The 23447-nt window shown below is 43.8% G+C and overlaps 4 protein-coding genes across 7 annotated transcripts; all 4 read right to left on the minus strand.

Moving 5' to 3' along the window:
* Nucleotides 1-134: 134 nt before the first annotated feature.
* LOC4327602 (F-box protein SKIP24) lies at nucleotides 135-3263 on the minus strand. 4 transcript variants are annotated; one of them, XM_015766497.3, is made up of 6 exons: nucleotides 2840-3263; nucleotides 2589-2762; nucleotides 1266-1393; nucleotides 967-1147; nucleotides 623-710; nucleotides 135-543 (listed from the first exon to the last, which is right to left on the minus strand). In XM_015766497.3, coding segments are annotated over exons 1-4 (570 nt in total). In that variant the 5' UTR covers nucleotides 3106-3263; the 3' UTR covers nucleotides 135-543; nucleotides 623-710; nucleotides 967-1145. The 4 variants fall into 4 exon arrangements, with proteins under 4 accessions (XP_015621983.1, XP_015621982.1, XP_066160996.1 ...); XM_015766496.3 differs by having other exon boundaries at nucleotides 1231-1393; XM_066304899.1 differs by having other exon boundaries at nucleotides 135-710.
* A 755-nt stretch (nucleotides 3264-4018) lies between these two features.
* Nucleotides 4019-7622, minus strand: LOC4327479 (cysteine synthase-like). The gene is made up of 10 exons (XM_015766495.3): nucleotides 7329-7622; nucleotides 6857-6966; nucleotides 6736-6793; nucleotides 6395-6658; nucleotides 6141-6278; nucleotides 5437-5488; nucleotides 5275-5324; nucleotides 5116-5175; nucleotides 4674-4754; nucleotides 4019-4561 (listed from the first exon to the last, which is right to left on the minus strand). The coding sequence occupies exons 1-10, from the start codon at nucleotides 7602-7604 to the stop codon at nucleotides 4472-4474; spliced, it is 1179 nt and encodes a 392-aa protein (XP_015621981.1). The 5' UTR covers nucleotides 7605-7622; the 3' UTR covers nucleotides 4019-4471.
* Nucleotides 7623-9068: 1446 nt separating this feature from the next.
* LOC4327480 (NADH--cytochrome b5 reductase 1) lies at nucleotides 9069-12370 on the minus strand. The gene is made up of 9 exons (XM_015779190.3): nucleotides 12158-12370; nucleotides 11648-11789; nucleotides 11467-11557; nucleotides 11277-11354; nucleotides 10996-11076; nucleotides 10805-10894; nucleotides 10122-10187; nucleotides 9559-9645; nucleotides 9069-9447 (listed from the first exon to the last, which is right to left on the minus strand). Exons 1-9 carry the CDS (start codon nucleotides 12267-12269, stop codon nucleotides 9355-9357), a joined length of 840 nt encoding a protein of 279 aa, XP_015634676.1. The 5' UTR covers nucleotides 12270-12370; the 3' UTR covers nucleotides 9069-9354.
* Nucleotides 12371-20862: 8492 nt separating this feature from the next.
* LOC9269256 (uncharacterized protein At5g19025) lies at nucleotides 20863-22145 on the minus strand. Its single transcript, XM_015769990.3, has one exon. The coding sequence runs from the start codon at nucleotides 21838-21840 to the stop codon at nucleotides 21184-21186; it is 657 nt and encodes a 218-aa protein (XP_015625476.1). The 5' UTR covers nucleotides 21841-22145; the 3' UTR covers nucleotides 20863-21183.
* Nucleotides 22146-23447: the final 1302 nt, after the last annotated feature.

Consider the following 23447-nt stretch of genomic DNA (forward strand, 5'->3'; position numbering starts at 1 on the left):
TCTCCTGTTTTTTTTTTCCTCACTAAGCTCACCACGTCAGACGCATGAGCTGATGAGCATGAAATTCAATGTCTCTGGCGTGTGTGCAAAGTAGACTTGATGTTGTTATCTGATGATGGGGAGATAAACGGAGCTTATCAGCTTTAAAGATTTCATTGCTTTTAAGATTTCAGTTTGCAATGCAAATTATGTTTTATGTGTACAAAACAATCACGACCTTCCATTTCTACAGGCAGAACCTTGCTGGAGGGTACAATTCGGAAGAGTTGATTGACTTGTATACGAAGTAGCTTACAGAAAACAAGCTTCCACGTACTTAATTAATTGCATACTAACATTTTGAAACTGAAGGTAAAAAAAAAGGGAACATGGTTTGCTTCATGTGCATATCTCTTCAACCCAAAGGTCAGCGGAAGCAATTTGATCAGATGTATGTCGTCCTGCTGCCCTAGAACAGCTGACCGCCCACAGCTTCGTGAATGACAGATAGGCACCAGCAGCACTGACTATTCAGCTATGGTATAAACAGCTGGCCGCTGGCGGCTGGACGGTACACACACCACCATGAGAATAGATTCTTTCAGCATTTGGGAAAGATCAATGGAGCTTCCTATCAACTTGCCTGGCAAGGAAGAGGCCAATAGAGGACCTTTTTTCCTCTCTCTTCAGTCTTTTTGCATTTGCCATGGTTATATCAGTGGCATGCATACCTGCACGTAGAAACAAAAACATCAGGAGAACTTTGCCTTTGTTGTGCGAATCTGGAACGGTGGAATCGCATCATGTAAGCACAAAACTGAACTTTCAGAAAAGGTGGCATATGCTTCCTTATGAACTGTTATCCACTCCAATGATGGCAATAATAGAACAATAAGTATATATGCATGTAAATAACAAAACAAGAGAGCAATTCAGGCAAAAACATTACTGCTCCGTTTTAACAAGATTGGGCCTCTTAGTAGATACCTGCAAACAAAGGAAGATCGGACGAAAGGTTGCACAGGCAAACTTGCATGTCTTACTTTCGTTTCTTTCTCTTTGCTTGTGGCTCATTGGCAATTGAACTTGTATGGCTACTCTGCAATGGATGATATATTGCTCTCTTCAATGCTTCCTCATACTCATTCAGTTTTTCCTTCTCCTTGTTCTGATAATAGCAACAAAAACACAATTCCAGTAAGGCTAGCATTGTCAATCATTACAATTGCAGTCAAGTCCAAGATCACATACATAAATGTTCTTATAAGTTGCTATTTGTTGCTTACAAACTTTCAGCTCCATGTTTACATCACTAAGACGGGAATCAACTGGAACTGTGCACTGTTGAACCAATTGTTTTTGACGTCCACGAACAACTTGTGGTTGCCATACATTTAATGCCACTGAAGCTCTCCTGTAGACAACTCAAATGACAATGAATTGAGAATATAGTAGCGAGAACCCATGATAGCACATAATCAAGGAATGGCTGTAGAGCTTGGAAAAAGATGATACTGTAATATAACAAACCAGTTGATAGACTAATGAAGAAAAAAAAGTATGTAGTCATTCATGTTATGCAAGTATCCTGTGGGTAATCTGGATTCTGGAGACTGGAATAGAAGAAATGCTAAAATTCTCTAATCAGGCAAGGTGTGTACAGGTTACTGGTGTACCATCCACTGGGATGGAGGGATTCCATGCAAAGGTAGTCATTTGTCCCATTGGCCCAACTGGATTGTTTTACTCCATCTTTCCATTGGAGGCAAAGTACAAGAAAAGGTGGTTCTTTTACAGGTGAGATTGTGATCAGTTGCTCAAAAGCCACTTGGCGCCTGTAACTCAATTTATCTAACATAATAACCATTCAAGTTTGAACACACTTCTTATCATTCATCACAATTGGTGGCTATCCTGTACTCCTATAAAACTTCGGGGCGGTTCCTTTCAGTTGGCAGTTATGCTTCGGCCATGTTGAAGCTCAAAGAAACACTCCTAATAACTATAGCAGTTATGCTTCAGCATGTTGAAACACCAAGAATATTCCCAAGTTAACTATAGCAGCTATGCTTCAGCCATGTTGAAGCACAAAGAAATATTCCCTGGATGACTCTAGATTGGAGCCATGTTGTTTTGTGTGTGAGTTACTATGTTCTGGAATGTGACAGTGCAAGTGATTTGAATTTATAATCAGACAGAAATGCCTTTGAACTGGATTAATATGACCAACCGCAACAACTAATTCATATGAACTAAACAGGGTTCACCTACTACCGTTTAAAAACACAACACGGGCTGCTTTTTTTTTTACCGTAGAGGTCTCAGACCAGCTCTTGCATAAACAAGAAAATCAACAGATTAATGGACAAGCTGCAAAAGCAATACATCTTGTTTGAAGCAAAGGCCAGAATGAATTCCATTATCTAAATAAAACAGAGAAATAGATCTTCTTATGTGCTCACATAGAACCAAACTACGAACTACGCAAATGCACAGAAATATGTTTTTTTAGGATAGTGTATTACATATTCTACTTTCTCTAAGTTGTACTCTAGCATCAAGCAAATAAGGCACACGAGAAGATAGGGTTTTGGACAAAAAAAACATACCTGACCCTCTCGAGGTTGTCCAGCTCCTGCGCGGCGGTCTTCATCTTCTCCCCTTCCTCCTGCAACGACTCTTCCAGCTGCGTCAGCCGCCTCCGGCACGCCAACACGCGGCCCTCTGCCTCGAACACCACCCGCCGCCTCGCCTCCGCCATCCGCACCTTATGCCTCTCGAACCTGCAGAAGAACTCCGGTCACCCCGGCCCCCACACGCACGAGAAGAAAGCTAATCGGGACAGGGAGGGAGTTCTTACTTAGTTTTGTAGACGGATTTGGGGTGGAGCTGCTGCTGAGAGGAAGAGGAGGAGGCGGAGGAGGGCTGCGACGATTGGGTGGGGAAGTCGCGGGAGAGGAGCGCGGACCAGAGGGAGGGGTGGAGGGAGAGGCGGCGGAGGCGGCGGGAGGCGATGGCGAGGGCGCAGAGGTCGCGGAACCCCAGCGCGGAGGAGGCCGCGCCCGCGCCCGCGCCGAGCTCCAGCACGCGCGCCCACAGCTCGTCGGGGAGATCCGACGCCGACATGTCGGGTTAGGGTTGGGGATAAGCGCGGCCGCAGGTAGGACGCCGCCCCGTGCGGCCGCGCGAGCTACGCCGTCGCGCGGTTGCGCCTCCTCGCCGCCCGCGTTCTTCGTCGGCGCCTCGGCGGACTAGAGAAATCAGGAAAGGAGCTCCTCCGAATCAGTCCCTGCAACTGGGCCCGCTGCTCGCTTTACGAGGGCAAGTGCTACGGTAGATGTGATTACCACATCTAAATTTATCTATTTTATTCACTCATGAATTAAGAGACAACTCATACAACGTATCACCCGTACACAAACACCAATATCTATAATACTCTCACATTCTTTTTGAAATTTGTGTAGAGGTTACCTCTTGATTTAGAGGTGGCTTATCTTCTCTCTCCTCACTTCTCTCCTCCACCTCATCATTCAATCTAATGTGGCACTCTTAGAGGCAACATATGTACATTATACTACTTGCCCTGAGCCTTTTGTTGCTTTACGGACGGCTTTGAGTTTGGAGTTTGGACGGTCGACTCCAGACTCCCAGAGTCCACATAGATTATTTGGCTAGAGCATAGTGCAGACAATGAAACCTGATATTTGCCATATTGGCCCAGATTAACTCACAATTTGAAGAAACTATTGATATCCTCTATAAAATAATAGTCAGATTTGTACTTAAAAGTTGTTACTCTGTACTCCCTCCATCCTAAAAAAAGATAAACCTTGGTTTACATGCCCAACGTTTAACCGTCATCTTATTTGAAAAAATTATGAAAAAAATTAAAAAGACAAGTCACGCATAGAATATTAATCATGTTTTATCATCTAACAACAATAGAAATATGAGTTATAAAAAAATTTCATATAACACGGACAGTCAAAGTTAGACACGGAAACCCAGGGTTTGCCTTTTTTTAGGACGGAGGGAGTATATTTTAAGACAGGTAGTAAATCTGTGTAGAGTTTCGTTCAATAAGTCAACAAGATCAGCTCAAAAGGTATATCACATTACAGATCTGTTCCATTACCAAGCCTAAACTATTGAAGAAAGATCCTACTATGCTAGCTGCAATATCTAATTCTACATATTCCATCGTGGATGTGGTCTGGTTCCAGACGCTTTGGTGCAGATGATTTACAGTTATGAATAGTTTTGGACACGATTCCCTGGAACCAAATTGCAGGCTTGCAAACTACTCGTCAGCAACCGTGCGCAATTTCAACCTTCTGTGAGGCTGACCAGTGCCTATGGCGTTTCAAAATTTCAGGCACTACTCGTTGTAATCTACCTGGAACCTCACCCTTCAAAATCTGTTATGCCGTGGAAGTATGTTAGGTTTAAGAACTGGCAACCTTCTTCTTCCTGGAGTGGCAGAAGTTAGTTATCTCTTCCTCATTCTTCGGACCGAGTCATATATCGGACGGAATAAAATGCTAGAGATATATCTTTCTCCAAAGCTGGGGAAAATAACCTGCAAATTCATTATTTATTAACCATCTGAGTTGATTATAATAAGATCATTGTGATACAAATGAACAAACTTCACTAAGCTGCAACATCTTTTAATAGATAAAAGCTCTCACCGCAATCAATTTTCCAGCATTTTCAGGTCTTTTAGCGACGTTAATAGCAGCAACTGTGGCAGCACCTGACGAAATGCCAACCTGTAAAATAATCCCCATAACAAGTTATGTATCACATATATGGCAATTTGAGGAAGATGCTGACATCAAGATAATATCGAATCAATAATAACTCCAAAGTTAATACATTTAGGCCCAGTTTGAAATAGATTATTGACCGGATTATTGTAGTGGATTATCTACACAATTATAGATATATAAATTAAATGTTTTGATGATAAACTTAACAAATAGCTTAGAACAAGCGATATAAGCAATGCAGTAGAAATGTAGAATAAAGCTTTTTTAGAGAACGTATTTTTAGAGGCCTGTAGCAAATAATCGGCGACAATAATCTGATAAAGTAGCTGAAAATAACAGGGTTTAATGTGCAGCAGCTCACCAGCAGGCCCTCTTTTAGTGCAAGTTCCCTTGCAACATCGACTGCCTCTGTGGTGGTAACCTGCATTTTTCAAAATCATAATTAAGTCACTGCAGGAACTGTCAACTGTCAACATTTTTTTTCAAAAATAAAAGGACAATTAAAGTTGCCATTGCGGACCTTCACAACTTCATCAAGCAGCTGAACATCTAATATGCTTGGAATATAACCTGTTTTAATTGACATCAACCAAAAGGATGTCAATGCCAAGGAATATACTCTTAATATGCTCAATTCCCAAATATGTTGATTGCTAAATTGGAATGGGGTTATTGAACTTACCAGCATTATCACCAGAGATTACACTAGTTTCAGCAGGTTCTACCCCAATAACCTGATAATTAAAGGGCAGTGCCAAACACATAAGTGAATTTAAAACAAAGATATATTGATATTAACCTAATGGAAATCTCTGTGGTTGAGGAAACCAATTGTCCAACAAGTAATTTACAAAAAAGGTATAATAAGATCAAAGGATTTCCCTGCTTTGTTGTCCTCAAATCATTGAATAGTACAGATATTTAACACATGTGGTGAGTTTCTGCAACTAAGACATAAATTTCTTTAGAAGCTGTGTTTTTCACTTTTTGGAAGAGCACACAAGCACTTCCAAAGTTAAATTAAGGAGTAATTGGTACCATCAACCAGTTAGTGAGTAACAATGATAACAGAATAAATTCTAAAGCAACATCGCTGAATGACTGAATTTGGTGGAAAAGTATATCTTAGTTTAGAACAAAATAAGATAATCATTCTGACACAGTTGTGGTCATGTATCATGTGTAAACGGCATGTGTTTCAAATTCCATTTCCACTCCAAATATCTCCGAAAATTCTGATAAAGTTACTAGGGATGAGAATGGCATATTCTTTATTTCATGCAGACCTAGTGAAAATGGAAGTTGCAGCACTTGTCATTTGGACACAACATATCCCAGTTTTCTTCAAAGATAGAATAAGAGCTTAATGAAGACAAGAGTACGGACCTTAATATCTTTGTTCATCATTTTCAGATAACGCCCAGTGCCTGTAATGGTGCCACCTGTGCCAATGCTTGCAACTAGTATGTCAACAGTACCCAAGGTGTCTTCCCATATTTCTGGGCCTGTGGTTTGAAAGTGGATCTGTAATTACCAAGTGGCTTCTCAATAAATTTCTAAAGAAGATTTTGGCAAATGGATTTTAAATGTGCCACATAACAGAAGTAAAAATGAGCAAATGATATGTCTTAAGTTTCAACCTCACTATTAGCGGAATTGTTAAACTGCTGAAACATGTATGCATTTGGTGTCTTCGAAACAATTTCCTCTGCTTTATCAAGAGCTCCTTTTAGTCCCTTGTTAGGATCAGTTAACACAATCTCAGCTCCAAATGCACGTAGAAGAACACATCTCTCAACATCTATTGATGAAGGTACAGTTGCTATTAGCTTGTATCCCCTAGCAGCAGCCACAGAAGCTAGGCCTATACCAGTATTTCCAGTAGTTGGTTCAACCAAAATGGTCTGCATAGGTAGAAGTATATGCACAAGTTAGAATCTTCATGATGGTAGTATTGCAAATACTATCAGGATAATCTAACCTTGTTTGGAAAAATTAATCCTTTCTCTTCAGCATCATTAATCATGCTTAATCCAATCCTGAAAAGACATGAATGAGAGGTGGCACTGGCAGAAAAGAATACACAAATGACAAAAACATACCTGTCTTTGACGCTCCTGCAAGGTCCCATGTACTCAAGTTTTGCAGCGATATTAGCAACACATCCGTCGACAACATTATTCAGATACACCATTGGGGTTTTCCCAATCAGCTGATTAACAAGTAAATGTTTGATCAGAAGTGGGAGTGGTCATGCTCATGGGTAGAATAACAAAATGAGATCTAACCAATTATACTTCATGCCCATTGTGAGTTTGTCCTAGCCAGAACAAAAAATGAGATCTAAGCCAATTATCATTTATCCCCCATGCCCATTGCGAGCTTACAGAAAAATACCAAAATTTACCATGGAATTCCAGTACCTCACAGACTCAACCACCACAATACTGGAAGCTAAACGAGATGATCCTAGTGACCTTAACCAATTTCACTGTACTGTTTTAGATGGAAACCCATTCCCATGTTAAAGCAAAAAAATGGAGCATATGCGTGGATGGGGAAGCGGCCATGCACCTGGGTGACGTCCTGCGCAATGTTCACCGCATCAACATCGTCCACGTACTCCTCGGGGATCTCGACGGCGGCGGGTGCCGCGGCCTTGGGAGATGAGGAGCCCGCGGCGAGGGGTCGGCGAGGCGGGACGGGACGCGGGGAGGCGAGGAGGAAGAGAGGCGCGCGCGGGGCGGAAACGGAACCGTAGGCGGCGGACACGGTGGAAATGGCGGTGGCGCCGGCCGAGAGCGAGAGGAGGAATGGGCAAGCGGGCGGCGACGCCATCGCCATGGCCATGGCCCCGACGCTTCGGCTGAGGAGGAGAGGTGGCGCTGCGCCGCTGCGGGGGGTTTTAGGGAGGGGGAAAGCAAAGGCTGTTTCCGGATAAGGGAAATGGGGAATGGGCTATCGGGTCTCCGGCCATCCAGCCCTTGCAGATGCAATTTACCCGATATGACCTGTACTCCTAGATGGTACTCCCTCTTGCCTCCGTTCCATAATATAAAGAATTTTAGATAAATATAACACATTATAGTATTATAATATATCACATCGTTTCAAAATCCTTTATATTATAGGATAGAGGGAGTAGTACTCGAAGTTTCATGAAATGTTTATACTCCAGTTGTAATTTCTAGAAATGCTTATACTCCCTCCTTCCAGAAATGCTTTACACTCCTTCTACCCGTCCCAAAATATAAAGGATTTTGGTTGGATGTGATGAAAAATTCTTATACTATTTTGTAACTAATGGAGTACCATCTAAATTCAAATTGGACTTTTTGTAAAATCTATTTTATGTTCTAAATGTCACCATGATGTCAAATTTGGCATGCCTTCATTAGCTCTAGTAAAGTCGAGCAGCTCGGAAGAGAAGAGAGGAGCAAATCGAAATGCTTGGAACACAAGAATTCCATACAGTTTTGAGGTACTTTTATATTTGCAACTAAATTTTTCATATAATCCGTTATCAAAGGAATTTATCCTGTAATTTTGTTTGAAAAAAAAGAATCAGTTTCCTATTGAAATCTGAGGAAAAAATATACATTTTCTATGGAGATTCAATCGATAAACCAAACATGTAGGTATTCCAATAATTCTCATGGAAAATAATGCTACTACCTACTCCCTCCGTTCCAAAATAATGCAAACCCTGGGTTTCCGTGTCCAATTTTGACTGTCTGTCTTATATGAAATTTTTTTATAATTCGTATTTTCATTGTTGTTAGATGATAAAACATGATTAATATTTTATGCGTGACTTGTCTTTTTATTTTTTTTTATATTTTTTTCAAATAAGACGGACGGTCAAACGTTGGGCACGGAAATCAGGGTTTGTCTTTTTTTGGACGGAGGGAGTACAGTTCTTTCTCAAATGGTGACATTTGATACCCTGTGTACGCACTAGTACGCGGTGCAGGAGTGTAGATTCTAATCCTTCGAGGGGATATTTCCTCGTATACCTTTTTTTTCTAAATTCGATGCAAATAGTTGTGAAAAATTATGAAAAAAATTAACAATGTAGAGTATAATGATACCTACTAGTCCACCAAAATTCATGTTCAAATTCGATCTACACATCAAGAAACAAAAAAGACAAATTTAGATATAAATAGTACGCTACTATTCATACGCTGAATTTGTCTTTTTTATATCTCGACGTGTGAGTTAAGTTTGGACTTAAGATTTTGTGGAGTTGTATATATATGTTGTATGAATGTTGTCAAATTTTTTCAGAATTTTTCATAACCGTTTAGATGGTTTTTGAGCAAACGAGAGAACATCCCCTCGAGGGATTGAATAGTTTCCCCGCGGTGCAGCATCCAATGTTCAGTTTGTAAACCAGATGGCAGTCACAGGGCTTCTGCCAATTGCAGATAACATTTGCCCATAAAAATGGAGTGATACATGAATTGTTGGGTCACGACTAATCATGTATTGCTATCAACTAACAAAAGAGGTCAGACGACGTCTCCATGACACAAGAGAGCGTAAGACAGCGTAGGCCATGGGGTCCATTATTCTGGTACTCCGCCATTAGGAGAGCTTAGAACTGGAACTGCATCTCCTTGGTGTACCCGAGCTCATCAAGGTGCGCAGCCATTGCCTTGTTCATCGGAGGAGGACCACACCTCAAGATCTGGAACAATTAAACACATATTATATGTAAGTGTCCAGGTTGAGACACCATACAGAAAGCAAAAACTTCTTTCTAAACAAGAGGTTCCGAAAATGAAGATTTGAGTTTTACTTGAATGTCCTCGGCAGGTGCTGGCAAATGAGCTTTAATCATGTCCTGTGACACAAACCCAACGCCACCGTTCCAGACTTCAGGAGGCTGCACAAGCAAAAAATCAACATTGGAATCTGCTGCAAATGTCTTTATCAAGTACCATGCATGTCGTAATTCCTAATATACATTTGGGACTACGATTTTATAGCATAATTTTATTTCAAGCAGAAAAAACACAAATACTAAAGCAAATGCAACTAAGAGCATGCTCTTATCCAAAGAAAAAAAAACGCTCCTTAATTATTTTAATATCATCCAGGAATCTTTAAATATTTTTATGTGAAATCTTTTTCAATTATCTCACCATTGTAGGGTACTATGGCTAATGGATAAACAACCCATCCCTTGTTCCAATCAGACAATTCATAACATAAATTCAGCAACGACTCCCAAAAATATTCAAGAGAAATGGCGAACGTGGAATCCTGGAGACCACTGTGTCCAGCAAAGCTATTGATATGTATCTAGAGTACTGATGTTGATACACAAATCTTGTAAAATAATAGAAGCATAGGGTTCACCTGATTCAAGACATAGTAGATCTTAAAGCGATCAGGGTAGGTTTTGGCCATGTTGTCCAGTTCTTCCTGCACAGATTCAACACACATAAATTTGGGACTGCAGTAAATAGCAGAACATATGCAGTCACCAATCATCCTAATTGGTTACAGATAACATGCATAGTGGCATAAACTATTATTGCAACCTCAAAAATATTTCGACATGTATAATGAATAGAGAACTTTCTTGCAATATTAATAGAATAAATTCTTTGCTCAAGCACATGCAGCTGTGCTGGATTATTCCGACTCTCCCATTCATATATCATTTATAGAAGCTTTGACATTACATAAAGAAATTGTAAAATATCTCAGCTACAAAGTACTATGTATAAATTATTCCACTTTCATGCAGTACAAGTTGCATGAGTTTTGCATTTGAAGAAACAAACCAGTTAACAGTTATCATAAACAATACTTGAAATTTCACCAGCTGTCATTGGCAACTAAATGAAATGTGTATGTGCATGGTGTCCACTAGTGAATATATGGCACAAAAGTCAATTAAATCACATGATGGCACAGTAAATCTGAAATCTGATGGGGCGATGCTAACAGTCAGAAAGACCACAAAATTGTATCATAGATATATTGTAGAGGCAGCAAAAAGAGAGTCTTAACAAATAACAAAGAAGTGATTCCACCTTCAGAAGAATGTCGTCATGCGTGACATTTGCATAGACTAAATGAACTTTTGTGATATCATTAGGGTTCTCAAGAATTGCCCTTGCAACCTGTGAGAACATAAAAAAAATGTTTGTCAGTACTAACTACTAAGTGACCCGCTTGCAGCAACATTAACTGCAACATAGAACTTTGGAGGCATATATGTTACTTGGAACATGGGAGTGATGCCTGATCCACCAGCTAGCATTCCAAAAGCTCTCACTTGCCCAACTTGGTATCTGAAACGACCCTAGAACAGAGAAGAAACCATGTTAAACTCATAAACCAAAGACAAATGAGCACCCAATTCAATTGTGAATGTCACCTAATCAATAAATGTAAGCACATAAATGCTGGCTAAAGCATAATAGATAACACAAAACTCTTTCAGAGTCAATAAACACCCATTATAGACTTAACACAAGTTGCTTGGAACAGAAAGAAAACAACCTTAGGTCCCTTCACAGACATATAATCACCAACTTTCATTTCACGGAAATGGTGTGACATTCTTCCTTGAGGGTACATCTGCATTATGAGAAAAGTTAAATGGCAAATCCTGCTTGTGTGGCACATAACGATATGTTCCAGGATTGACAAACAAGCATTCATACAGTATAAAGAACTGAATACAATTTACCTTAATAACAAGCTCAAAATGCCCTAGATCAGAATCCAATGTAGTAGGGGTATAAGGTTTGATTACTTCTTCGCCTGTAGCATCTTGTCCTCTAAAAGAATAGCACATACATTTTTCCAATTTATGTAAAAAAAAAAGGGTAGCAAACTTCATAAAGAAAGGCATAAGGCGGAATCCAAACCTGCAACTGATATGCTGACCAATTGGAAGGCCCAATACAGAGGTTGGAGTTGGAAGAGCAAATTTGAATCTGGCCACGTTATGACTTATTTGCTTCTTTTCCACAAGTTTAAACTTCTTGAAGTTCTCAGGATCCAAACAGCCTGAGGAGGGAAAAATAAATGGCACCAACCATCAATAAAGGAAAGTAGCATGAATACCAAAACTGCACAAACAACTACTGAAAGATAACTATAGACAATGAAACAGCAACGATACAGCACAGTGTGGCAGCCTACAGTTCGCTGCTCCGTTGAATCTTTGTCAGTCTGGTTGCGAGGAAGGCCAGAAGATGGGCATTCGTAAAGCGATTCAGAACTCAAACCACACACACAGAGAGTGATGATGAGAACCAACCAGGACTAATCTGGAACCCCGGAGAAGCAGATCAGATCACGCGCGAGAGCCGCCACATCACAAACTCACAACATCGGACTATCAGAGGGGACAGATGCACGGAGCCAATACATACCCTTGGGCTTCCTGGACCGGAGGAGGAGGAAGGCGCCGCCCGCGGCGACCGCGACGACGGCGACGGCGATGGCCACCGTGGTCTGGACGCTCTCCCCGTGCAGGAGATCCATGGCCGGGGAGGAAGCTGCGCTTGCGACCCCCCTCTCTCCCGCTCGCTCGCCGCGGCGCGCTCGGAATCGGTGGCGGGTTTGGGTGTGGGTCGCGGGGGTTTGGTTTGGTGCAGGATGGGGAGGTGGATTTTAGGCAGCGGGGTCGGGGATGAAGTAGGTGCGACAGTGTGTGCGCGCGTGCGTGTTTGTTGGGGAGTCTGGTGGTGGTAGCGGAGATCGCGAGGTCAGCAAACGCACACGCCGGTCACACCGGACTCGGAATTCGTCTATTAGGGGCTGTTTGTTTTTCAGGGAATTAGGCCTGTTTAATTCAGCTTAAGATTATTATAATCTGGATTATTAAGAGTAAGCTGAAATAAATAAGTAGATTATTACGATAGATTATTATAATCTATAAGCCAGATTACTATAATCTAATAATCTCCTCTGAAGGAGCTTTTTTCAGATTATTGGGTGGCTAAAGACCCACTACCCTTAGATGCCTTCAATAATCCAGAGAAACAAACAGCTCGCAGCTTATTCTATGTCAGCTTATTATAATCCAGTTTAGAGTAATCTGATTTAATAATTTAGATTACAATAATCTTAAGCTGAAACAAACAGGGCCTTATTCCAACTCCATGTCACATCGGATGTTTGGACACTAATTTAGAGTATTAAACATACACTAATTACAAAACCCATTCCATAAACTTGGACTAATTCGCGAGACGAATCTTTTGAGTCTAATTACGCCATGATTTTAACAATGTGATGCTACAGTAAACTTTTGATAATTATAGATTAATTAGGCTTAAAAAAATCGTCTCGCGGATTAGCTCTCATTTATGAAATTAGTTTTTTTATTAGTCTATGTTTAATACTTTAAATTAGCGCCTAAACATCCGATGTGACATGCGCTAAAAAGTTTTAGCCCCATCTAAACACCCCCTAAAAATTGTGTCGCGGCCACCACTATTGAGCACTCTACTATCTACTAGTACTACCTGAAAGCAACTACAGAATGCTGTACTCTATTGAAGCAGCCGTTTAACTGAAGTTCTGGTCTAACCATTTGAAACTTGAAACCTTTTAAAAATAAAAATCGAGTTTCTACCACGATTTTAGCTTGTTGGATGGGGATGGATCACGTGCTACTACTATACGGCTATACTACTGTACTGTACTTGGACGCGGTTGGTGGCGCTTCCGATGTTCAGATTTCCCTAAAGTACCACCGGTAATCTAGCCGTCAGGTCAGCCACCAGATTCCTCCTCATTACTGTGGTCGGATCAGCGGCGGGTTAGTGGTTTTGCCGGTGTGCTTACCGGCGGTCTGGCCACTGGCATATAGTCCTACTGTACTCTGTCAAAAAAAAAAAAAACCCTAATTTTTCGTGTCCAATATTTAACCGTCCATCTTATTTAAAAAAATTATGAAAAAATTAAAAAGACAAGTCACGTATAAAGTATTAATCATGTTTTATCATCTAACAATAATAAAAATGCTAATTATAAAAAAATTTCATATAAGACAGACAGTCAAACGTTAGACACGAAAAGACAGTCAAACATTAGACACGGAAACTCAGGGTTTTTTTTTAGGGACGGAGAGATTATGTCTGTATACGGTCAAATTGGTCATGCATGCCAGAGATCGTTGCAAGTTTGCAACACGGCGACAGAGAGCGGCAGGATGCAGGCGCGCCTCAGGTCACAGGACAACCACGACCAGCACTCCCCGTACCGCGGATGCTGACAGATTCACAACCTCACGCGGTAGTATATACGAGTACTCCATGCGGTATATACAATGATCATTTGATTCATCGTTTCACGTGTGTTTCGAGTCCTAAAACAAAAGAGAGCGGAGTAAAGATGGGTTGAGGGAGAGAAGAGAAGTGAGTTGGCACGTTAATTTCCGGATGAAAACGACTTGAATGAATAGGTTGCAAATTTGAAATACGGCATGCATGAAAGTTACTCGGTCGAGGGCTAAATGTGTGTTTGGTTGCTCACATTCTAGTCTGATAGTAGTATGTCTCTTACATCTAGATTGAGTTTGGCCTGTTTAAAAGGATATGCGTGCAAATATTTGGTTGTTTGCATTGGGCGCAGCCTAGCTAACATGTGATTTTTTTTTTGATTGATTGTACTGGAGAACAGTTTAGAAGAGATTTTGTTTGATTATTTGGATGGATCTTACGTATGGTACTCTTTTAAGATTGAGGTGATTACCAGCTAGAACTTGTGGAAGAAATGTCCTTCCATTTAGATAAGCTTAACATTGTTATCATTTTTTTTCACTGTGAAAATCCATCTAAAATTCATGGTACGAGCAGTTTACGAAGTAATTCATCTAAATTCAGCGAGTTTTTTTTAAAAAAAATAATTATCAATTTGAGTTTATCCTGTACAATAACTTTGGTGTATTAATGATGGGTAAATGTAGAAAAATAAAACAAAAATGACCAAAAGAGAGAGGGGGAGAGAAAGGCTCTCGTCATCAAGGTCGCTCTGCCGCCGCTCCACCAAGAAGGTTCGCTACTGCTCTCGTGAATCCCTTCCGGCGCTCGCTGCCTACTATACCCTCGTTGCTCCTCTTGTTCCGCTCATGCCCCCGCCAAGCTTATATCCCTTGCTCCGTCCAATCACTCCCACCGCTCCTCAAGCTTTGCTATTCCCCCGCTCGCTGTGCTCTTCACCTCTGCGCGCTCGCCTTGTCCTCCACCAAAGACCAAAACCTAGCTTTAAATAAGGTGAGGCTGAACTGACACGTCGGCCACCTTGCACACGTGGGTGTGGTTGTGCAGCCCATTGCATCCACCAGATTTGCCCGAGTTGTAAAGCTTGAATCGAGCATTTCCGCTCAACCTGACTACGGAGACCTTTTTGCATGGGCGGGGTTCCAGAAAGGTGCGCGCGCACACACAGTGAAATGAGTTTGTTGCCACAGTAATTTACAGTTTTCACTGTAGCAACAGTAAAAACAGTGAAATGAACTGTGCATGGTTACTATTCACGAAACGCTATACTGATCACAACTGAAAACAGCTTAAAGTCAATGTTCATCTCTGACTTTAACCCCTAAAGTCAGGGATCTCATCCATGGGCGGGCCAAGTTGGAAAGACCGCCCAACCGAAAATTACATAGGTTGTTGGCCCTTGCTACCCGCCTAGCATGATACAACAAACCAAACACAACCTAAAGGAAAAAGTCCAATTTGACTCCCTTAATTATACGTCGAACCTAATTCGTATCCCTAAACCACAAAACCAGATAAGATGACTCCTCCAACTATTAAAACCATCTAAAACGACTCCCTCGACTGTTTTAAGGGTGGTTTTCGCTGACGTGGCGTCAATATAGCAGCCTAGTCATCAAATAAATTAATAAAAGTTAAGCTAGGCCCACATGTCATCCCCTCCCTCTGATAACCTCTCCCCCACTCTCCCTCTCCTCATTTCTTCTTCTCGGCGAACGGCGGCGGGACAACGACGAGGAGTGGTAGCAACAGGGCTCTCCTTTCTCCCCACCCTGGCCCCTTTGGCTCCGGGAACTGGCGGAGGCGACATCTGGCAGCGAGGGCACAGCGGCGGGGGCGTCGCATGGCAGCGGTGGGAGCGGCGGGTGAATGGCAGTCCCGGCCCCTTCCGCCCCGGCGCTAGCGACGGCGGTGTCCGGCGGCGAGGGCGCGGCGGCGAGGGCCCGATGGCGAGGGCGTTGGCTCCCAGGCCCACCTTCTCCGTCGTCAACATCTCTGCCCCACCACGCGCCTTCCGCTCGGCCCTGCCGTGCGTCGTCCGCATGCGTCGGTGTCGGACTTTTTTCGCCCATGCCGCCTCCAGGAGGATGGCCCCTCGCCCTCTCACCGGAGACCGAGGGGGACGACGTCGCCAACCGGGGCCTACCCTCCACCTGCGCGCCGGTCATCCCCCACGAGCCCGCCTCGACGACCACCCCACCGTCCGCCTCTCCACCGCCGCCCCGCCCCTTCCCGGCCGCGGCCACAGAGGGCCCTATGCCGATCTGGTGGGCCGCTACCGCCCACCACACCATCGGACCCCCTCGCCTCCTCCACCGCCAGGGGGACGGGACCCCTCACTTCTTCCACCCAACGCCCTCCGTCGGCACTGCCGCCGCCTGGGGGATCTGTTTCCGCCGCCCCTAGGGGGATGACCGCCTCTTCACCATTGTCGACGATGCTCTGGACTCCGCCACCTTCCCCGGCCACCGCTACCACAGTCGTATTCTGTGCCATCGCCTCCTCTTCCGCGCCGGCCACCCACCTGCCCATGTCGCCGCCGCTCCAGAGTCCAACCCAGTTCCTCACAGACGGCAACATGGGGAAAGAGAGAGGGAGATAAGGGCGAGAAAGAGGGAATTGGAAGAAGGGTTGGAAAGAGGATGACATGTGGGCCCAACATGTCAGCGGGTCCTACTATGTTTTCTTGTGTGAATGACAAATAGGTCCCACATGCTTATATTTAATTCTAAGATCATATAAGCGCCATGTCACTGTCACATGGGATGAAGACAAAGTCAACACCGCCACATCAGCGCCATGTCAGCAAAACCGCTATTGAAAACCACTAAAGGAGTCAAATTACACCAGTTTCAATTATATGGCCAAAAGGCCCGAGGCCCGACGGCCTAAGCACGGCACGGCCCATCAAGGGTCGGGCCCGTGCCGGCCCGGCCCGACCACCGGGCCGTGCCTGGGCCTCTCCGCCGGCACGTTGGGCCGGCACGGCACGATGGGCCGCATGCCAGGCCCGACACATAAACAATAGGGAGTAAAAATAGACATATTATATGCCACGGTCGAAAGAATAGGGACGTAAATAGACTTATTTTACCTATATATATGTCAGCCCAAAGAGGAGGGACGAAAAATAGACTTTTTTCACTATATATATGTCACAGCCCAAAGAGGAGGGACGGAAAATAGACTTATTTTCGCTACATTATGTCACAGCCAAAAGAGGAGGGACGAAAACTAGACTTATTTAAAAAAGGCACGATGGGCCACCCGCGCCTTCGAGCCGGCCCGGCACGGCCCGACAGCTGGTGGGCCGTGCCTGGGTGGGAGGCGCAGCCCATGGGCTGGCACGGCCCGGCCCGATGGCTGGTGGGCCGTGCCTGGTCCGGGCCGTGCCGGGCGGGTCTTTTGGCCATCTATAATTTCAATAGTTCGGGGAGTCATCCTATCCGGTTTTCTGGTTAAGGGGTATAAATTAGATTCGGTGTACTTTTTAAGGGGGTCAAAGTGGACTTCTTCCCGACCTAAAATGATTGTTGGCCCTGCTACCCGAGATGGCTGGCCCGTTTGCTTGTCTGGGCTGAAAAGGCCCCCTTTGCTCAAGTCCCGATCGCCATCAGTTGATGCTGTAATTGCTTTAGTGGTGTGATTACATTTGTCGACAAATTTTCTCCTAAAAATTTGACAGATGTAATTATAGTACAATCGTAGTGTAATTACACTGTAACTTATATGTAATTACACTGTAACTTACATGTAACTACAGTGTAACTTGTATATAAGTTTCGTAACTTGTATATAAGTTTCACGTAATTTTGAATCGTTAAATCTATTACAAGATTTGTTTTGGTGAGGAAAAAAAATCATGGCACACACATATGTGTAAGAATTTATTCCCACAACCTCCATTTTACCGAAATAACATATTACAGAGAGATTTTTGAAAGTTACATACAAGTCACACTATAGTTACAGTGTAATTACATGCAAGTTACAGTATAATTACACTACAATTGTAGTGTAATTACATCTGTCAAATTTTTGGGAGAAAATGTCGACATATATATAGCAAAATCGTGCAGTAATTGCTTCAGTGGTTGGGGATTTTGCGTCCGCCTCTAGTAAATTGGAAATTTACTTTCCAGCTTTAAAAAAGAACAGGCTAGCAAGCAGGACAGGTTGAAGACTTGAGGCACACTTGCTTTTTGCCTATTGAGCATAGCCATTGCAAATGTTAAACGATTTTGCTATATCTCACTCGAAAGATTTTTTCTTATCTCTCACTCGATTTTCTCACTCAAATTTACAGTTCATTTTCTTGTAAGTTACAGTGTAATTTATGAAACTTACACTGTAACTTTTGTAAGTTACACTATAATTTTTGAATCTTCGCATGTAAATTTTAAATTTTGTATTGGATTTGGTCTTTTTCTTGAGGATATGGTAATTTATTGTCTATTATGGTGTTTCTTAATTGCTTTTTGCCTTTTATTATATATATCGGATTTTAATCTAAAGATTAAAAATCTGTGTGATACGATCATAAAAATCTTTCGAAAGATGTGATGTATAGGTACTCCCAATGTTAAACTGGGGCTCTTCCTGGGCCGAACTATATGGTTCTACAACAGAGATCAGATAAAATCTCTGAGACCTGTAACAAACAATCCGTAAGCTTTCAGGAGAACAAAAGGATGTGCAACATTGGATAGTTGCACATGAAACAATCCTAAAATAATTAACTTGCACAAAAAACACACACACAATAATTTCGATACGAAAAGGTAGGGAGTACAACAGAAAACCAAAAGACTTCAAGCAATTCAACTTCCGCAACAGTTACGATTTTTTCCCCACGTTTTCCTATGAACGCAGATGTTCTACCAGTGTTCCCACCCCTATAATTTCATATGCTGGGAGTCTGGAACCCCGGATCACCCCTACCCATTGCGAAGAACAAATGCCAGCTGAAGGGTGCTGAGCAACAAACATAAACTCGCAAAATTGTAATGTAAATCAAAGATGTAAGCATTTCAACCTCAAATGCTTTAGCTAGAGCTGAAAATAATTCACTTGCACCAAAAAAATAATTTCGACATGAAAAAGGTAAGGTGCACAACAGAAAACCAAGAGACTTCAAGCAATTCAACTTCCGCAATAATTAGGAACTTTTTTTCTACTTTTTCCTGTCAACACATATGCCCTATCACACTGTTCCCTTCACCCCCAGAATTTCATGTGCCGGAACCCCGGATCACCCCTAGCCACTGTAAAAAAAACAAATGCCAGCTGAAGAGCGCTGAGCATCCAACATAAACTCACAAAACTATAGTGAAAATCAAAGATGTAAACATTTCAACCTCAGATGCTTTAGCTAGAGCTGAAAATATACAGAATGATCAATGATCATGGTAGAAAACATGAACTCAAAATACATATACAAGCACAGGAATTGTTGTACACTTGGCAGTTGTTTATAAAAAAGAAGGTAGTAATCAATAAGCATTATATCATCGTACGGGAATGAAAGACAAATAAAATAAAAAAACAAACATGGAATAGGTGAAACTTCCAAAAAGGATGCACAGTGTGACAATGACAGGAAAAAACAAGTGAAAAGTACTAATGATCGTAAGTTTTCAGTAATTTTCTAAATCCTTAGCTCTGTTTATAAAATCAAGTAACTGAATGTATCTTTGGGTTGAGGCGTGAGAACCCACAATACAAGCAACAACCCTGAAATATGAAGGAAAATATGACATAGAAGTAGATAAATAAGTAAGATCCTGAAATGGTATTTGACACCCCAAAAGGTAAGGTTCTTTCACCAAAAGCACACAGCAATATGATAAAACTATAAAGTATTTGCATCAAAAAATGTGGATCATAAATATAGGTGATGGACAAGAAAGCATATGAGGTAATATACCTCTTAAAAAGAACACAGGCCAATAATGGCATCGCAAAAGAAGTGCACTATGATACAGTGTCATTTGCCAGATAAAGAAACAAAGTAGGAGACTGTAGAAAATTAGTGAGGGCAATCACAAAAGCGATGTTTTTTCCTTTAGGGTGGGATGAGAAAATATGAAATAAAACTGATAGACTTAGTTATGAGGATTGTGCTACTAAAGCTGTATGCTAGGACACAAGGTTATCACAGGGGAAAGAAGCAAAGATCATTTTGGGACAGATATTCCAAAAGTTGCTTATCGGTTGATAAATAATATAGTGAACTGGCCAGCCATAAATTTTGTTAAAATGAAGCTGTGTTATATGATTACATTTGAAGCTGTGACTATTTAGTCATGACTGCGTGAAACAACTGCGCAGCTGAAGCCACTTAGAAGCTGCCCCTCGTATAAGTTCAAGCAATTATCAAGGCAGCCAAATTAAGGTTAAACAGACTCAGAATGGGAAAAAAAACATGAACTTGAGAATGAACAGAGTACTGTATGTCTATATTGTCATGGTATGAAAGCCAGTGGATAACAGTAACTAGTCATATTTCATACCACGGGCCATGAAAAAAAATGTCCTGAGAAAGCAGAAGCTACAAGAAGTTTGCAATTAAAAATAACAATACTTGACCTCAACGTGAATGGAAGAGCAGTTTGTCATCCTAGTCCATCAAGGAGCAAAATCTATACCCCCAATACCGCACTGAATCAAACTGGAGAACATCACACAACGACAAATGACCATGGATTACTTTCAGCTAGAAGTTTAGAGCAGCAGAGCACTAACATGGAATAGAAAAGGCTTACTCAGCTACTCGGCAGGGTCAAAGATGCTTGCCACAAAAAATTGTCCACTGAGAGAATTCGATCAGGTATTCGAAAAGGCAGGCGAAAAGAAAGCACAAATAGATAATAGTATCAAACAAGACAGTATCTTTGTAAGACTATTTATCCAGAATCTCAAGGAAAACATGAATGAACAAGTAAGGATATAGTATATTTATGCGCAGGCATCCAGAACTCCATCGCATATTCTATAATCTATGATCTGATATTACCTATTTCAGTATTTCTATCATCCCTTTATTTCCTCTCCCTGTACTGATTACCAAGACGCATCGCATCTTATATTTTAGCTACTGCTTATTAGTAATTTAGCGCTACGAAGGAACAGCAGGTAAACTAGTAATAACCATGTGATCCTTCTCTTATCTATTTCTTGATCCGGCGCACCTTCTTGGCGCCCCAGACCTCCATGCGACCCTTGGGGCACCCGCAGGGCGAGCGGAAGATGAGCACGGTGCGGCCGTTGGGCGGCGCCATCTTGCGGAGCTCGGCCTCGAGCTCGCGGTGCGCGTCCCCGAGCTCCACGGGGTGCGCCCCCGCGGCCGCGAGCAGAGCCGATCGCGCCGCGGGAGCCGGGTGGCCGCGCACGCACTCCTCCGTCTCGAGCTGGATGTCGAACTCGACGGCCTTCTTCAGGCCCCTGCACCGCGGCTTGCCGCACTTGCGGGCGTGGTGCCCCACCAGCTCCCACGCGAGCACCGCCGCCGCGACGGCCACCGCGGCCCCGGCGAAGGCGGCGGCCGAGAGGCACGACGCGGCCGGGTGGAGCAGCGCGCCCATCTCGAGGAGCGCCATCTTCGCGTAGGGCACCACGAGGAAGCCCAGCGCGGCGACCACGGCGAGGAGCACGACCGCGTCGACCGCGGCCATCGGCGAGTGGTCGCAGAGCGCCGTGAGCGACGACCCGCCCCGCCTGGATCGGGAGGAGGAGGAGGAGCACCCCGCCGCGGCGGCGGAGTCCGCCGCCCTGCGGTGGTGCTCGAACGCGCGGAGGAACTCGATCAGGCTGCGGCAATCCGCCATGGCGCCGCCCTCGCCCCCCGTCCCCGCCCCCGCCCCGTCGCTCGCTCGCGCCGCTCGGTTTCCTCGTCGTAGCGCACTCGCGGCCTCGCGGTCGCGTGCGTGCGTGCGTGCGTCCGCTGCTGCTGGTGGTGGTGGTGGCCCGGTGGGGGGTGGGGGATCTGTGTGGGGAGACGGGGGGATTTGCCGATCCGATCGGTGGGGTTGGGTTGGGGGGGTACTCCTACTGGGCACCTCGCGCCCCGCCTGCGCGTGCGGCTCGGTAGTTTTCTGCCCGCCTCGCGTCGCGTCGCGTTCTCGCGTGGCGTGGTGGCGTGACGCGCTAGGTGGGCGGGGAAAAGCGACGTCGAGGCTGTGGAGGGAGGCAACCAGCCGAACCGATCGAGGGACGAGTGGAGGGGAGCCGAACGAGCGTGCGTGCGTGCGGACAAAGGCCGGCGCTGAAACGGAGGGCGGTGACGCATCCAACACGGCGGGCGCACTGAAGTAAACGCAGTAAATAAACGGACACGGACCACCACCACCACCACGTACTCCTGTACTGCAGCTACAGCCGCCAACGAGATGAGATGAGCGCAGCAGCCGCTACAGATGTCAACGGTGCGCACGTTACAGGGGGGATTGGACGTGTCACGCCCGCCTCCACCTTTGATTGCTCCTGAATGTTCTGGGTCAAAAATTTCCGTGCACATCGACTGCTGAAATCGTTCGAGCGCACGTCTCTGCCACCACCACCACCTGAGTTTCGTCTACTGCTAGTAGTATATGGTTCCTTCACGTTTCACTGCTTTGGAGCTTGGAGCTGTTCAGATTATCAGATATGGTTTGCTGAATTTTTCCCTTGTTTCTGTAAATCGTTTTCCTGTCGCTATGGACTCGAGGAATCCCTTGTCAGACAAGCAAAACATACCCGTCGAGACAGATTGCGATGTGTTGCTAACTGGCCGTAAACAATGGCGTTGTCTTGGTGACATCCCTCAACCATCTGGCTCCTTGATCGGACATGAGGAGATGAAAGTTACCAAACCCGCGGCATTCGGCCTCTGCTTATGCTATACGGAAGGTTTCTTTAGCATTTTTCGTACCGTTTGGTCAGATAATAACGTCATGGTGTCGTAGGAGAAAATTACTAATGGCACTTTTGACGTGAGATCAACGGACTAATGATAATGGCACATGTTTGTCAATCCCATGACCGCATTTCGTCCCTAACCAGGAGGTGTTTTTTTTTCCTCGACTTCACATGGGATGGTGGCGTCTTTGATTCAGTGATCAACGCGATTAATTAGTGCCTGCTCATCCTTGACCGTGCTTGTACGCTAACGACAACTCCGTTGCTGAAATCTGGATCGCTTTGCACGGTCGCTTGGGATGTGAACACATGGATACTCCATACAAAAAAAAGAACATCTCAGGCTAGTCTGCATCGGTCGAGCACAAATTCGGATAAGTAGGTACTTAGAATACGATCCTTTCGACTTGCATGTGGCAATGTTGTTCTGTTAATAGTCTGAACTTTGTCCTCTGCATCCGTCGCACATGCATGTAAGGTTCCTGACGGAGGTGAAAGGCATGGCTAACTTACAGTTTGTTGGGTATTCTTGGTCTGG

The sequence above is a fragment of the Oryza sativa genome, chromosome 1 (assembly GCF_034140825.1).
Source record: "Oryza sativa Japonica Group chromosome 1, ASM3414082v1".
NCBI lineage: Eukaryota > Viridiplantae > Streptophyta > Magnoliopsida > Poales > Poaceae > Oryza > Oryza sativa.

What these genes read in the sequence shown, in the direction of transcription:
- LOC4327479 (XM_015766495.3), bottom strand. Translation starts at nt 7,604, where the DNA reads ATGGCCATGGCGATGGCGTCGCCGCCCGCTTGCCCATTCCTCCTCTCG. An exon ending in TGCAGGAGCGTCAAAGACAG is followed by an intron (nt 6,794 to 6,856) that starts GTATGTTTTTGT and finishes ATGTCTTTTCAG; the next exon opens with GATTGGATTAAGCATGATTA. An exon ending in CACTAAAAGAGGGCCTGCTG is followed by an intron (nt 4,755 to 5,115) that starts GTGAGCTGCTGC and finishes ATTATTTTACAG; the next exon opens with GTTGGCATTTCGTCAGGTGC.
- LOC4327480 (XM_015779190.3), bottom strand. Translation starts at nt 12,269, where the DNA reads ATGGATCTCCTGCACGGGGAGAGCGTCCAGACCACGGTGGCCATCGCC. An exon ending in CCGGTCCAGGAAGCCCAAGG is followed by an intron (nt 11,790 to 12,157) that starts GTATGTATTGGC and finishes TTCCCTCCTCAG; the next exon opens with GCTGTTTGGATCCTGAGAAC. An exon ending in TCTACTATGTCTTGAATCAG is followed by an intron (nt 9,646 to 10,121) that starts GTGAACCCTATG and finishes TTGCTTGTGCAG; the next exon opens with CCTCCTGAAGTCTGGAACGG.
- LOC9269256 (XM_015769990.3), bottom strand. Translation starts at nt 21,840, where the DNA reads ATGGCGGATTGCCGCAGCCTGATCGAGTTCCTCCGCGCGTTCGAGCAC.
- LOC4327602 (XM_015766496.3), bottom strand. Translation starts at nt 3,105, where the DNA reads ATGTCGGCGTCGGATCTCCCCGACGAGCTGTGGGCGCGCGTGCTGGAG. An exon ending in GACAACCTCGAGAGGGTCAG is followed by an intron (nt 1,394 to 2,588) that starts GTATGTTTTTTT and finishes AGTTGTCTACAG; the next exon opens with GAGAGCTTCAGTGGCATTAA. An exon ending in CAACTTATAAGAACATTTAT is followed by an intron (nt 1,148 to 1,230) that starts GTATGTGATCTT and finishes TGCTATTATCAG; the next exon opens with AACAAGGAGAAGGAAAAACT.